General features: G+C 49.9%; 1 protein-coding gene across 7 annotated transcripts in view; it reads right to left on the minus strand.

Annotated features, from left to right (window-relative positions):
• Window positions 1-7,654: 7,654 nt before the first annotated feature.
• The window catches only part of aldh8a1 (aldehyde dehydrogenase 8 family, member A1), a 35,006-nt gene continuing 26,575 nt past the window's right edge, over window positions 7,655-16,085 (minus strand). The window contains exons 7-8 of one of the 7 annotated variants that reach the window (XR_016495511.1): window positions 7,921-9,053; window positions 7,655-7,753 (exon numbers count right to left, since the gene is read on the minus strand). Coding sequence is in view for 1 of the 7 variants with exons in the window: in XM_090233324.1 (XP_090089450.1) it covers window positions 8,601-9,053 (453 nt within the window). In the remaining 6 variants the exon portion in view is untranslated. Of the gene's footprint in view, window positions 9,054-16,085 lie in introns of all 7 variants that reach the window. The other 6 variants (XR_016495510.1, XR_016495509.1, XR_016495507.1 and 3 more) reach the window with 6 other exon arrangements.

The following is a 16,085-nucleotide window of genomic DNA, read 5'->3' on the forward strand; positions in this document are numbered from 1 at the left end:
GCGCCTCCTGGCGCACTCGAGGAGGAAACCTGGCGGCAACGGAGGAAATCATCGATCAGCGCACGGTCCAGCACGTCCCGAGAGGGAACCCAACTCCTCTCCTCAGGACCGTACCCCTCCCAATCTACTAGGTACTGATGACCACGGCCCCGAGGACGCATGTCCAAAATCCTACGGACCCTGTAGATGGGTGCGCCCTCGACAAGGATGGGGGGGGGGGAGGAAGACGAGCGGGGGCGCGAAGAACGGGCTTGATACAGGAGACATGGAAGACCGGGTGGACGCGACGAAGGTATCGCGGAAGAAGAAGTCGAACTGCGACAGGATTAATGACCTGAGAAATACGGAACGGACCAATGAACCGCGGGGTCAACTTGCGAGAAGTGGTCTTAAGGGGAAGGTTCTGAGTGGAGAGCCAAACTCTCTGACCGCGACAATATCTAGGACTCTTAGTTCTACGCTTATTAGCAGCCCTCACAGTCTGCGCCCTATAACGGCAAAGTGCAGACCTGACCCTCTTCCAGGTGCGCTCGCAACGTTGGACAAAAGCCTGAGCGGAGGGGACGCTGGACTCGGCGAACTGAGATGAGAACAGCGGAGGCTGGTACCCGAGGCTACTCTGAAAAGGAGATAGCCCGGTCGCAGACGAAGGAAGCGAGTTGTGGGCGTATTCTGCCCAGGGGAGCTGTTCTGACCAAGACGCAGGGTTGCGAAAAGAAAGACTGCGTAAGATGCGACCAATAGTCTGATTGGCCCGTTCTGCTTGACCGTTAGACTGGGGGTGAAAGCCGGAAGAGAGACTGACGGAAGCCCCAATCAAACGGCAAAACTCCCTCCAAAATTGAGACGTGAATTGCGGACCTCTGTCCGAAACGACGTCTGACGGAAGGCCATGAATTCTGAAAACATTCTCGATGATGATTTGTGCCGTCTCTTTAGCAGAAGGAAGCTTAGCAAGGGGAATAAAATGAGCCGCCTTAGAGAACCTGTCGACAACCGTAAGAATAACAGTCTTCCCCGCTGATGAAGGCAGTCCGGTGACAAAATCTAAGGCGATGTGAGACCACGGTCGAGAGGGAATGGGAAGCGGCCTGAGACGGCCGGCAGGAGGAGAGTTACCGGACTTAGTCTGCGCGCAGACCGAACAAGCAGCCACGAAGCGACGCGTGTCATGCTCCCGGGTGGGCCACCAAAAGCGCTGGCGAATGGAAGCAAGCGTACCCCGAACGCCAGGGTGGCCGGCTAACTTGGCAGAGTGAGCCCACTGAAGAACGGCCAGGCGAGTAGGAACGGGAACGAAAAGAAGGTTCCTGGGACAAGCGCGCGGCGACGGAGTTTGAGTGAGTGCTTGCTTTACCTGCCTCTCAATTCCCCAGACAGTCAACCCGACAACACGCCCCTCAGGGAGAATCCCCTCGGGGTCAGTGGAGGCTACTGAAGAACTGAAGAGACGAGATAAAGCATCAGGCTTGGTGTTCTTAGAGCCCGGACGATAAGAAATCACGAACTCGAAACGAGCGAAAAACAGCGCCCAGCGCGCCTGACGCGCATTAAGTCGTTTGGCAGAACGGATGTACTCAAGGTTCCTATGGTCAGTCCAAACGACAAAAGGAACGGTCGCCCCCTCCAACCACTGTCGCCATTCGCCTAGGGCTAAGCGGATGGCGAGCAGTTCGCGGTTTCCCACATCATAGTTACGTTCCGACGGCGACAGGCGAACAGAAGAATCCGACCAAGAATGGACCCAGCGACTTCGGATCCTCTCCACTCAGCCGTCGAGATCCAGGGAGCGATGCTAGGCAGACACAAGCAGGAATTGTCTGCTGCTCGGCATGCCGTTGAGACCCTGGCCACCCAAGTCTCCAACCTCACAGAACAGGTTCACCATCTCCGCCTCGATCCACCGGCCACTTCCAGGGCTTTCGAATCTCCGGAGCCCAGAATCAATAACCCGCCGTGTTACTCTGGGGAGCCCACTGAATGCCGCTCGTTCCTCACCCAGTGTGATATTGTGTTTTCTCTCCAGCCCAACACTTACTCCAGGAGCACTGCTCGTGTCGCCTACGTCATATCTCTCCTTACTGGACGGGCTCGTGAGTGGGGCACGGCAATCTGGGAGGCAAGGGCTGAGTGTACTAACCAGTATCAGGACTTTAAGGAGGAGATGATACGGGTTTTTGATCGATCTGTTTTTGGGGAGGAGGCTTCCAGGGCCCTGTCTTCCCTATGTCAGGGTAATCGATCCATAACAGACTACTCTATTGAGTTGCGCACTCTTGCTGCCTCCAGTGGCTGGAACGAGCCGGCTTTGCTCGCTCGTTTTCTGGAGGGTCTCCGCGCAGAGGTAAAGGATGAGATTCTCTCCCGGGAGGTTCCTTCCAGCGTGGATTCCTTGATTGAACTCGCTATTCGCATTGAGCGACGGGTTGATCTTCGTCACCGAGCTCGTGGAAAGGAGCTCGCGTTCTCCGTTGCCCCCCTCTCCGCATCACTACCATCTTCCTCTGCCGGCTCGGGTGCTGAGCCTATGCAGCTGGGAGGTATCCGCATCTCGACTAAGGAGAGGGAACGGAGAATCACCAACCGCCTCTGTCTCTATTGCGGTTCTGCTGGTCATTTTGTCACTTCATGTCCAGTAAAAGGCCAGAGCTCGTCAGTAAGCGGAGGGCTACTGGTGAGCGCTACTACTCCTGTCTCTCCTTCAAGATCCTGCACTACCTTGTCGGTCCATCTACGCTGGACCGGTTCGTCAGCTTCCTGCAGTGCCTTAATAGACTCTGGGGCGGAGGGCTGTTTTTTGGACGAGACCTGGGCTCGGGAACATGACATTCCTCTCAGACAGTTAAGGGAGTCCACGGCCTTGTTCGCCCTGGATGGTAGTCCTCTCCCCAGGATTCAGCGTGAGACGCTACCTTTAACCCTCACTGTTTCTGGTAATCATAGCGAAACCATTTCTTTTTTAATTTTTCGTTCACCTTTTACACCTGTTGTTTTGGGCCATCCCTGGCTAGTTTGTCATAATCCTTCCATTAATTGGTCTAGTAATTCTATCCTCTCCTGGAACGTCTCTTGTCATGTGAAATGTTTAATGTCTGCTATCCCTCCTGTTTCCTCTGTCTCTTCTTCACAGGAGGAGCCTGGTGATTTGACAGGGGTACCGGAGGAATATCACGATCAGCGCACGGTCCAGCACGTCCCGAGAGGGAACCCAACTCCTCTCCTCAGGACCGTACCCCTCCCAATCTACTAGGTACTGATGACCACGGCCCCGAGGACGCATGTCCAAAATCCTACGGACCCTGTAGATGGGTGCGCCCTCGACAAGGATGGGGGGGGGGGGAGGAAGACGAGCGGGGGCGCGAAGAACGGGCTTGATACAGGAGACATGGAAGACCGGGTGGACGCGACGAAGGTATCGCGGAAGAAGAAGTCGAACTGCGACAGGATTAATGACCTGAGAAATACGGAACGGACCAATGAACCGCGGGGTCAACTTGCGAGAAGTGGTCTTAAGGGGTCGGATTCTTCTGTTACGGTGCGTGAATGAGGACCCAAAAGCGAATTAACGTAAACCGAGCTTCTTTAATAACAAAACAAAACGTAGGCTCAGATGGACCGGCAGGTTCCGACAGGACAGGACAAGGTTGCAGCAAACATGACGATAGTCTGGTTCAGGCATGAACAACACAAACAAGAATCCGACAAGGACAGGAGCAGGAACAGAGAGAGATATAGAGACCTAATCAGAGGGAAAAAGGGAACAGGTGGGAAAAGGGGTGACGAGGTAGTTAGGAGGAGACAAGGCACAGCTGGGGAAAAGAGGGGGAGAAAAGGTAACCTAACAACGACCAGCAGAGGGAGACAGGGTGAAGGGAAAGGACAGAAACAAGACACAACATGACAGTACATGACAGTCTCCCTCTACCTACCTGTCTCCCTTCCTCTCTGTCTACCTACCTGTCTCCCTTCCTCTCTGTCTCCCTCTACCTACCTGTCTCCCTTCCTCTCCGTCTCGCTCTACCTACCTGTCTCCCTTCCTCTGTCTCCCTCTACGTACCTGTCTCCCTCTACCTACCTGTCTCCATTCCTCTCTGTCTCCCTCTACCTACCTGTCTCCCTCTACGTACCTGTCTCCCTCTACCTACCTTTCTCCCTCTACCTACCTGTCTCCCTCTACATACCTGTCTCCCTCTACCTACCTGTCTCTCTCTCAATATCTGTCTTCCTCTACCGACCTGTCTCCCTCTACCGACCTGTCTCCCACTACCGAACTGTCTCCCACTACCGACCTGTCTCCCTCTACATACCTGTCTCCCTCTACATACCTGTCTCCCTCTACATACCTGTCTCTCTCTCAATACCTGTCTCCCTCTACCTACCCGTCTCTCTCTCAATACCTGTCTCCCACTACCGACTTGTCTCCCTCTACCTACCTGTCTCTCTCTCTCTCTCTCTCTCAATACCTGTCTCCCTCTACCTACCCATCTACCTCTACCTACCCGTCTCCCTCTACCTACCCGTCTCCCTCTACCTACCCGTCTCCCTCTACCTACCCGTCTCCCTTCCTCTCTGTCTCCCTCTACCTACCTGTCTCCCTTCCTCTCTGTCTCCCTCTACCGACCTGTCTCCCTTCCTCTCTGTCTCCCTCTACCTACGTGCCTTCCTCTATGTCTCCCTCTACCTACCTGTCTCCTTCTACATACCTGTCTCCCTCTACCTACCTGTCTCCCTCTACCTACCTGTCTCCCTCTACCTACCTGTCTCCCTCTACCTACCTGTCTCCCTCTACCTACGTGTCTCCCTCTACCTACCTGTCTCCTTCTACATACCTGTCTCCCTCTACCTAACTGTCTCCTTCTACATACCTGTCTCCCTCTACCTACCTGTCTCCTTCTACATACGTGTCTCCCTCTACCTACCTGTCTCCTTCTACATACGTGTCTCCCTCTACCTACCTGTCTCCTTCTACATACCTGTCTCCCTCTACCTACCTGTCTCCCTCTATCTACCTGTCTCCCTCTACCTACCTGTCTCCTTCTACATACCTGTCTCCCTCTACATACCTGTCTCCTTCTACATACCTGTCTCCCTCTACCTACCTGTCTCCTTCTACATACGTGTCTCCCTCTACCTACCTGTCTCCTTCTACTCCTTCTACCCCTTCCTCTCTGTCTCCCTCTACCTACCTGTCTCCCTTCCTCTCTGTCTCCCTCTACCGACCTGTCTCACTTCCTCTCCGTCTCCCTCTACCTACGTGTCTCCCTCTACCAACCTGTCTCCCTTCCTCTCTGTCTCCCTCTACTTACCTGTCTCCCTTCCTCTCTGTCTCCCTCTACGTACCTGTCTCCCTTCCTCTCTGTCTCCCTCTACCTACCTGTCTCCTTCTACATACCTGTCTCCCTCTACCGACCTGTCTCCCTCTACCTACCTGTCTCCCTTCCTCTCTGTCTCCCTCTACCTACCTGTCTCCCTTCCACTCTGTCTCCCTCTACCTACCTGTCTCCCTTCCTCTCTGTCTCCCTCTACCTACCTGTCTCCATCTACCTACCCGTCTCCCTCTACTTACCCGTCTCCCTCTACCTACCTGTCTCCCTTCCTCTCCGTCTCGCTCTACCTACCTGTCTCCCTCTACCTACCTGTCTCCCTTCATCTCTTTCTCCCTCTACCTACCTGTCTCCCTCTACCTACCTGTCTCTTTCTACATACCTGTCTCCCTCTACATACCTGTCTACCTCTACGTACCTGTCTCCCTCTACCTACCTGTCTCCCTCTACCTACCTGTCTCTCTCAATACCTGTCTCCCTCTACCGACCTGTCTCCCTCTACCAACCTGTCTCCCTCTACCAACCTGTCTCCCTCTACCTACCTGTCTCCCTCTACCTACCTGTCTCTCTCAATACCTGTCTCCCTCTACCGACCCGTCTCCCTCTACCGACCCGTCTCCCTCTACCGACCCGTCTCCCTCTACCGACCCGTCTCCCTCCACCGACCTGTCTCCCTCTACCTACCTGTCTCCCTCTACCGACCTGTCTCCCTCTACCGACCTGTCTCCCTCTACCGACCTGTCTCCCACTACCTACCTGTCTCCCACTACCGACCTGTCTCCCTCTACCGACCCGTCTCCCTCTACCGACCCGTCTCCCTCTACCGACCAGTCTCCCTCCACCGACCCGTCTCCCTCCATCTACCCGTCTCCCTCTACCTACCTGTCTCCCTCTACCTACCTGTCTCCCTCTACCGACCCGTCTCCCTCTACCGACCCGTCTCCCTCTACCGACCCGTTTCCCTCTACCGACCCGTCTCCCTCTACCTACCCGTCTCCCTCTACCTACCTGTCTCCCTCTACGTACCTGTCTCCCTCTACATACCTGTCTCTCTCTCAATACCTGTCTCCCTCTACCTACCCGTCTCTCTCTCAATACCTGTCTCCCTCTACCTACCTGTCTCTCTCTCTCTCTCTCAATACCTGTCTCCCACTACCCACCTGTCTCCCTCCAAATACCCGTCTCCCTTCCTCTCTGTCTCCCTCTACCTACCTGTCTCCTTCTACATACCTGTTTCCCTCTACCTACCTGTCTCCCTTCCTCTCTGTCTCCCTCTACCAACCTGTCTCCCTCTACCGACCTGTCTCCCACTACCGAACTGTCTCCCACAATCGACCTGTCTCCCTCTACATACCTGTCTCCCTCTACATACCTGTCTCCCTCTACATACCTGTCTCTCTCTCAATACCTGTCTCCCTCTACCTACCCGTCTCTCTCTCAATACCTGTCTCCCTCTACCTACCTGTCTCTCTCTCTCTCTCTCAATACCTGTCTCCCACTACCCACCTGTCTCCCTCTACCTACCCGTCTCCCTCTACCTACCCGTCTCCCTCTACCTACCCGTCTCCCTCTACCTACCCGTCTCCCTTCCTCTCTGTCTCCCTCTACCTACCTGTCTCCCTTCCTCTCTGTCTCCCTCTACCGACCTGTCTCCCTTCCTCTCTGTCTCCCTCTACCTACCTGTCTCCCTTCCTCTATGTCTCCCTCTACCTACCTGTCTCCTTCTACATACCTGTCTCCCTCTACCTACCTGTCTCCCTCTACCTACCTGTCTCCCTCTACCTACCTGTCTCCCTCTACCTACCTGTCTCCCTCTACCTACCTGTCTCCTTCTACATACGTGTCTCCCTCTACCTACCTGTCTCCTTCTACATACCTGTCTCCCTCTACCTACCTGTCTCCTTCTACATACCTGTCTCCCTCTACCTACCTGTCTCCTTCTACATACGTGTCTCCCTCTACCTACCTGTCTCCTTCTACATACGCGTCTCCCTCCACCTACCTGTCTCCTTCTACATACCTGTCTCCCTCTACCTACCGGTCTCCCTCTACCTACCTGTCTCCCTCTACCTACCTGTCTCCTTCTACATACCTGTCTCCCTCTACATACCTGTCTCCTTCTACATACCTGTCTCCCTCTACATACCTGTCTCCTTCTACATACGTGTCTCCCTCTACCTACCTGTCTCCTTCTACATACCTGTCTCCTTCTACCTACCTGTCTCCTTCTACCTACCTGTCTCCTTCTACATACCTGTCTCCCTCTCCCGCAGAACCAGAAAGAAAAAACAAGTGTAGGTGTGATTGCAAGATGAAAGTCATCCAGACAGAAAGCTTTATTGCCTCGAAGGGGATGTGTGAGGAAAATAATCATAAAACAACTCGTCATAAAACAAAACAGTCATTTGAGCGAGACACCTAACCTTAACCTCTAACCTCTAACCCTAATCTCTAACCTCTAACCCTAACCCCTAACCTTAACCTCTAACCTCTAACCTCTAACCTCTAACCCTAATCTCTAACCTCTAACCCTAACCTCTAACCCTAACCTCTAAACTTAACCTCTAACCCTAACCTCTAACCCCTAACCTCTAACCTCTAACCCTAACCTCTTACCCCTAACCTCTAACTCCTAACCCCTAACTACTATCCCTTAATCCTAACTCCTAACCCCAAACCCTAACTCCTAAACCCTAATCCTAACCCCTAATCCTAACTCCTAACCCTAACTCCTAAACCCTAATCCTAACCCCTAACCCTAATGCCTAACTCCTAGCACCTAACTCCTAACCCTAATGCCTAACCCTAACTCATAAACCTAACTCCTAACCCTAACACCTAACCCCTAATCCTAACTTCTAACCCTAATGCCTAACCCTAACTCCTAACCCTAACGTCTAGCCCCTAACTCCTAGCCCCTAACTCCTAGCCCTAATGCCTAACTCCTAGCACCTAACCCCTAGCCCCTAACTCCTAACCCTAACTCCTAAACCTAACTCCTAACCCTAACACCTAACCCCTAATCCTAACTTCTAACCCTAATGCCTAACCCTAACTCCTAACCCTAACTTCTAACCCCTAACTCCTAGCCCCTAACTCCTAGCCCCTAACTCTAATGCCTAACCCTAATTGTAACTCTAAGCCTAAACCTAACACCTAAGTGTAAAATAGCCATTGTCCTCGTGGGGACGTGGCAAATGTTAATTTGGGGATCATGAGGAAAGAACAACAAGACCACACACACACACCAACAGAAACATTTTCCCCTCCATCCTCTCAGTGTTTAACAGTGATGGTCTTCACCTCCGTAAAGAAGTGATAGCTATCCCTCCCTCCTTCCCTCCCCACCCCTGAGTTCTTCATGCCTCCGAACGGTAGGTTCAGGTCTCTGACCAGCCAACAGTTGGTCCAGACAAGCCCCGCCTCTAACCTCCTCGCCACCCGGTGCACTCGCCCGACATCACGCGTCCACACAGTCGCCGCCAGGCCATAGCGTACCCCGTTGCCCTTAGCGACAGCATCGTCTTCACCGTCGAAGGGGTTGACGCAGACGACGGGGCCGAAGATCTCGTCCTGCATCACACGGGACGACTCAGCTACGCCGGCGATGACGGTGGGACGCATGAAGTAGCCGCTGGTGTTACGTTGCGGGAGCACCAGCGGGTCCTCGCCCTCCCCACACAGCACCGTGGCACCCTCCGACCGAGCCAGGGTCACGAAGCTACGTACCTGGATGGGGGAGGGACAGGTTAGACAGGTGTATATGTTAATATAACCATAACACAGACCAGGATCAGGAAGCTACGTACCTGGATGGGGGAGGGACAGGTTAGACAGGTGTATATGTTAATATAACCATAACACAGTCCAGGGTCAGGAAGCTACGTACCTGGAGGGACAGGTTAGACAGGTGTATATGTTAATATAACCATAACACAGACCAGGGTCAGGAAGCTACGTACCTGGATGGAGGAGGGACAGGTTAGACAGGTGTATATGTTAATATAACCATAACACAGACCAGGGTCAGGAAGCTACGTACCTGGAGGGACAGGTTAGACAGGTGTATATGTTAATATAACCATAACACAGACCAGGGTCAGGAAGCTACGTACCTGGATGGGGGAGGGACAGGTTAGACAGGTGTATATGTTAATATAACCATAACACAGACCAGGGTCAGGAAGCTACGTACCTGGAGGGACAGGTTAGACAGGTGTATATGTTAATATAACCATAACACAGACCAGGGTCAGGAAGCTACGTACCTGGATGGGGGAGGGACAGGTTAGACAGGTGTATATGTTAATATAACCATAACACAGACCAGGGTCAGGAAGCTACGTACCTGGATGGGGGAGGGACAGGTTAGACAGGTGTATATGTTAATATAACCATAACACAGACCAGGGTCAGGAAGCTACGTACCTGGAGGGACAGGTTAGACAGGTGTATATGTTAATATAACCATAACACAGACCAGGGTCAGGAAGCTACGTACCTAGATGGGGGAGGGACAGGTTAGACAGGTGTATATGTTAATATAACCATAACACAGACCAGGGTCAGGAAGCTACGTACCTGGAGGGACAGGTTAGACAGGTGTATATGTTAATATAACCATAACACAGACCAGGGTCAGGAAGCTACGTACCTGGAGGGACAGGTTAGACAGGTGTATATGTTAATATAACCATAACACAGACCAGGGTCAGGAAGCTACGTACCTGGAGGGACAGGTTAGACAGGTGTATATGTTAATATAACCATAACACAGACCAGGGTCACGAAGCTACGTACCTGGATGGGGGAGGGACAGGTTAGACAGGTGTATATGTTAATATAACCATAACACAGACCAGGGTCAGGAAGCTACGTACCTGGAGGGACAGGTTAGACAGGTGTATATGTTAATATAACCATAACACAGACCAGGGTCAGGAAGCTACGTACCTGGATGGGGGCGGGACAGGTTAGACAGGTGTATATGTTAATATAACCATAACACAGACCAGGGTCAGGAAGCTACGTACCTGGATGGGGGAAGGGGACAGGTTAGACAGGTGTATATGTTAATATAACCATAACACAGACCAGGGTCAGGAAGCTACGTACCTGGATGGGGGAAGGGGACAGGTTAGACAGGTGTATATGTTAATATAACCATAACACAGACCAGGGTCAGGAAGCTACGTACCTAGATGGGGGAGGGACAGGTTAGACAGGTGTATATGTTAATATAACCATAACACAGACCAGGGTCAGGAAGCTACGTACCTGGAGGGACAGGTTAGACAGGTGTATATGTTAATATAACCATAACACAGACCTGGGTCAGGAAGCTACGTACCTGGATGGAGGAGGGACAGGTTAGACAGGTGTATATGTTAATATAACCATAACACAGACCAGGGTCAGGAAGCTACGTACCTGGAGGGACAGGTTAGACAGGTGTATATGTTAATATAACCATAACACAGACCAGGGTCAGGAAGCTACGTACCTGGATGGAGGAGGGACAGGTTAGACAGGTGTATATGTTAATATAACCATAACACAGACCTGGGTCAGGAAGCTACGTACCTAGATGGGGGAGGGACAGGTTAGACAGGTGTATATGTTAATATAACCATAACACAGACCAGGGTCAGGAAGCTACGTACCTGGATGGGGGAGGGACAGGTTAGACAGGTGTATATGTTAATATAACCATAACACAGACCAGGGTCAGGAAGCTACGTACCTGGAGGGACAGGTTAGACAGGTGTATATGTTAATATAACCATAACACAGACCAGGGTCAGGAAGCTACGTACCTGGATGGGGGAGGGACAGGTTAGACAGGTGTATATGTTAATATAACCATAACACAGACCAGGATCAGGAAGCTACGTACCTAGATGGGGGAGGGACAGGTTAGACAGGTGTATATGTTAATATAACCATAACACAGACCAGGGTCAGGAAGCTACGTACCTGGATGGGGGAGGGACAGGTTAGACAGGTGTACAGTGCCTTGCGAAAGTATTCGGCCCCCTTGAACTTTGCGACCTTTTGCCACATTTCAGGCTTCAAACATAGATATAAAACTGTATTTTTTTGTGAAGAACCAACAACAAGTGGGACACAATCATGAAGTGGAATGACATTTATTGGATATTTCAAACTTTTTTAACAAATCAAAAACTGAAAAATTGGGCGTGCAAAATTATTCAGCCCCCTTAAGTTAATACTTTGTGGCGCCACCTTTTGCTGCGATTACAGCTGTAAGTCGCTTGGGGTATGTCTCTATCAGTTTTGCACATCGAGAGACTGAAATTTTTTCCCATTCCTCCTTGCAAAACAGCTCGAGCTCAGTGAGGTTGGATGGAGAGCATTTGTGAACAGCAGTTTTCAGTTCTTTCCACAGATTCTCGATTGGATTCAGGTCTGGACTTTGACTTGGCCATTCTAACACCTGGATATGTTTATTTTTGAACCATTCCATTGTAGATTTTGCTTTATGTTTTGGATCATTGTCTTGTTGGAAGACAAATCTCCGTCCCAGTCTCAGGTCTTTTGCAGACTCCATCAGGTTTTCTTCCAGAATGGTCCTGTATTTGGCTCCATCCATCTTCCCATCAATTTTAACCATCTTCCCTGTCCCTGCTGAAGAAAAGCAGGCCCAAACCATGATGCTGCCACCACCGTGTTTGACAGTGGGGATGGTGTGTTCAGGGTGATGAGCTGTGTTGCTTTTACGCCAAACATAACATTTTGCATTGTTGCCAAAAAGTTCAATTTTGGTTTCATCTGACCAGAGCACCTTCTTCCACATGTTTGGTGTGTCTCCCAGGTGGCTTGTGGCAAACTTTAAACGACACTTTTTATGGATATCTTTAAGAAATGGCTTTCTTCTTGCCACTCTTCCATAAAGGCCAGATTTGTGCAATATACGACTGATTGTTGTCCTATGGACAGAGTCTCCCACCTCAGCTGTAGATCTCTGCAGTTCATCCAGAGTGATCATGGGCCTCTTGGCTGCATCTCTGATCAGTCTTCTCCTTGTATGAGCTGAAAGTTTAGAGGGACGGCCAGGTCTTGGTAGATTTGCAGTGGTCTGATACTCCTTCCATTTCAATATTATCGCTTGCACAGTGCTCCTTGGGATGTTTAAAGCTTGGGAAATCTTTTTGTATCCAAATCCGGCTTTAAACTTCTTCACAACAGTATCTCGGACCTGCCTGGTGTGTTCCTTGTTCTTCATGATGCTCTCTGCGCTTTTAACGGACCTCTGAGACTATCACAGTGCAGGTGCATTTATACGGAGACTTGATTACACACAGGTGGATTGTATTTATCATCATTAGTCATTTAGGTCAACATTGGATCATTCAGAGATCCTCACTGAACTTCTGGAGAGAGTTTGCTGCACTGAAAGTAAAGGGGCTGAATAATATTACACGCCCAATTTTTCAGTTTTTGATTTGTTAAAAAAGTTTGAAATATCCAATAAATGTCGTTCCACTTCATGATTGTGTCCCACTTGTTGTTGATTCTTCACAAAAAAAATATATAATAAATAAAATTGTAGAATAATATTGAAAAAAAGTAACTTCCTCACCATTTTAGATAAGCATGCTCCGTTCAAAAAATGCAGAACTAAGAACAGATATAGCCCCTGGTTCACTCCAGACCTGACTGCCCTCGACCAGCACAAAAACATCCTGTGGCGGACTGCGCTAACATCGAATAGTCCCCGCGATATGCAACTGTTCAGGGAAGTCAGGAACCAATACACACAGTCAGTCAGGAAAGCTAAAGCCAACTTCTTCAGGCAGAAGTTTGCATCCTGTAGCTCCAACTCCAAAAAGTTCTGGGACACTGTGAAGTCCATGGAGAACAAGAGCACCTCCTCCCAGCTGCCCACTGCACTGAGACTAGGTAACATGGTCACCACCGATAAATCCATGATTATCGAAAACTTCAACAAGCATTTCTCAACGGCTGGCCATGCCTTCCGCCTGGCTACTCCAACCTCGGACAACAGCTCCCCCCCCCCCGCAGCTACTCGCCCAAGCCTCTCCAGGTTCTCCTTTACCCAAATCCAGATAGCAGATGTCCTGAAAGAGCTGCAAAACCTGGACCCGTACAAATCAGCTGGGCTGGACAATCTGGACCCTCTATTCCTGAAACTATCCGCCGCCATTGTCGCAACCCCTATTACCAGCCTGTTCAACCTCTCTTTCATATCGTCTGAGATCCCCAAGGATTGGAAAGCTGCCGCAGTCATCCCCCTCTTCAAAGGGGGCGACACCCTGGACCCAAACTGTTACAGACCTATATCCATCCTGCCCTGCCTATCTAAGGTCTTCGAAAGCCAAGTCAACAAACAGGTCACTGACCATCTTGAATCCCACCGTACCTTCTCCGCTGTGCAATCTGGTTTCCGAGCCGGTCACGGGTGTACCTCAGCCACGCTCAAGGTACTAAACGATATCATAACCGCCATCGATAAAAGACAGTACTGTGCAGCCGTCTTCATAGACCTTGCCAAGGCTTTCGACTCTGTCAATCACCGTATTCTTATCGGCAGACTCAGTAGCCTCGGTTTTTCGGATGACTGCCTTGCCTGGTTCACCAATTACTTTGCAGACAGAGTTCAGTGTGTCAAATCGGAGGGCATGCTGTCCGGTCCTCTGGCAGTCTCTATGGGGGTGCCACAGGGTTCAATTCTCGGGCCGACTCTTTTCTCTGTATATATCAATGATGTTTCTCATGCTGCGGGCGATTCCCTGATCCACCTCTACGCAGACGACACCATTCTATATACTTCCGGCCCGTCCTTGGACACTGTGCTATCTAACCTCCAAACGAGCTTCAATGCCATACAGCACTCCTTCCGTGGCCTCCAACTGCTCTTAAACGCTAGTAAAACCAAATGCATGCTTTTCAACCGTTCGCTGCCTGCACCCGCACGCCTGACCAGCATCACCACCCTGGATGGTTCCGACCTTGAATATGTGGACATCTATAAGTACCTAGGTGTCTGGCTAGACTCTAAACTCTCCTTCCAGACCCATATCAAACATCTCCAATCGAAAATCAAATCAAGAGTCGGCTTTCTATTCCGCAACAAAGCCTCCTTCACTCACGCCGCCAAACTTACCCTAGTAAAACTGACTATCCTACCGATCCTCGACTTCGGCGACGTCATCTACAAAATTGCTTCCAACACTCTACTCAGCAAACTGGATGCAGTTTATCACAGTGCCATCCGTTTTGTCACTAAAGCACCTTATACCACCCACCACTGCGACTTGTATGCTCTAGTCGGCTGGCCCTCGCTACATATTCGTCGCCAGACCCACTGGCTCCAGGTCATCTACAAGTCCATGCTAGGTAAAGCTCCGCCTTATCTCAGTTCACTGGTTACGATGGCAACACCCATCCGTAGCACGCGCTCCAGCAGGTGTATCTCACTGATCATCCCTAAAGCCAACACCTCATTTGGCCGCCTTTCGTTCCAGTTCTCTGCTGCCTGTGACTGGAACGAATTGCAAAAATCGCTGAAGTTGGAGACTTTTATCTCCCTCACCAACTTCAAACATCTGCTATCTGAGCAGCTAACCGATCGCTGCAGCTGTACATAGTCTATTGGTAAATAGCCCACCCATTTTCACCTACCTCATCCCCATACTGTTTTTATTTATTTATTTTTATTTTTCTGCTCTTTTGCACACCAATATCTCTACCTGTACATAACCATCTGATCATTTATCACTCCAGTGTTAATCTGCATAATTGTAATTATTTGCCTACCTCATGCCTTTTGCACACAATGTATATATAGACTCCCCTTTTTTTTCTACTGTGTTATTGACTTGTTAATTGTTTACTCCATGTGTAACTCTGTGTTGTCTGTTCACACTGCTATGCCTTATCTTGGCCAGGTCGCAGTTGCAAATGAGAACTTGTTCTCAACTAGCCTACCTGGTTAAATAAAGGTGAAATAAAAAAAAATAAAAAATAAAAAACATCAAAACTATGAAATAACACATATGGAATCATGTAGTAACCAACAAAGTGTTAAACAAATCAAAATATATTTTATATTTGAGATTCTTCAAAGTAGCCACCCTTTGCCTTGATGACAGCTTTGCACAGTCTAGGCATTATCTCAACCAGTTTCATGAGGTATTCACCTGGAATGCATTTCAATTGTGCCTTGGTAACTTTTTTAGGATAGGGGGCAGCATTCAGAATTTTGGATAAAAGGCGTGCCCAAAGTAAACTGCCTGCTACTCAGGCCCAGAAGCTAGGATATGCCAACTCTAAAGTTTCCAAAACTGTTAAAATCATGTCTGTGAGTATAACAGAACTGATATGGCAGGCGAAAATCTGAGGAAAATCCATGCAGGAAGTGCCATTATTGTGAAATGGCTGTTTTTCCAATAAAAGCCTATTCACCATTTAATGGGATAGGACCCAGATTCCGTTCCCTATGGCTTCCACTAGTTGTGAACAGTCTTTAGACATTGTTTCAGGCATTTTATTATGAAAAATGAGGGAGAATGACCACACTGAGTGAGTGGACCCTGGGCTGTTTCCTTTTCGACCGAGAGCGCGCCTTTCTTGTTTTTATTTTATATTGACGACGACGACGTCCAGTTGAGATATTATAGATTATTTAGGCTAAAAACATTATAAACATCGTTTGACATGTTTCTACGAACTTTACGGATAGTATTTGGAATTTTCGTCTGCCTCGTGTGACCGCAT

The sequence above is a fragment of the Oncorhynchus mykiss genome, chromosome 4 (genome assembly GCF_057628025.1).
Source record: "Oncorhynchus mykiss isolate SJ-2025 chromosome 4, ASM5762802v1, whole genome shotgun sequence".
Classification (NCBI taxonomy): domain Eukaryota; kingdom Metazoa; phylum Chordata; class Actinopteri; order Salmoniformes; family Salmonidae; genus Oncorhynchus; species Oncorhynchus mykiss.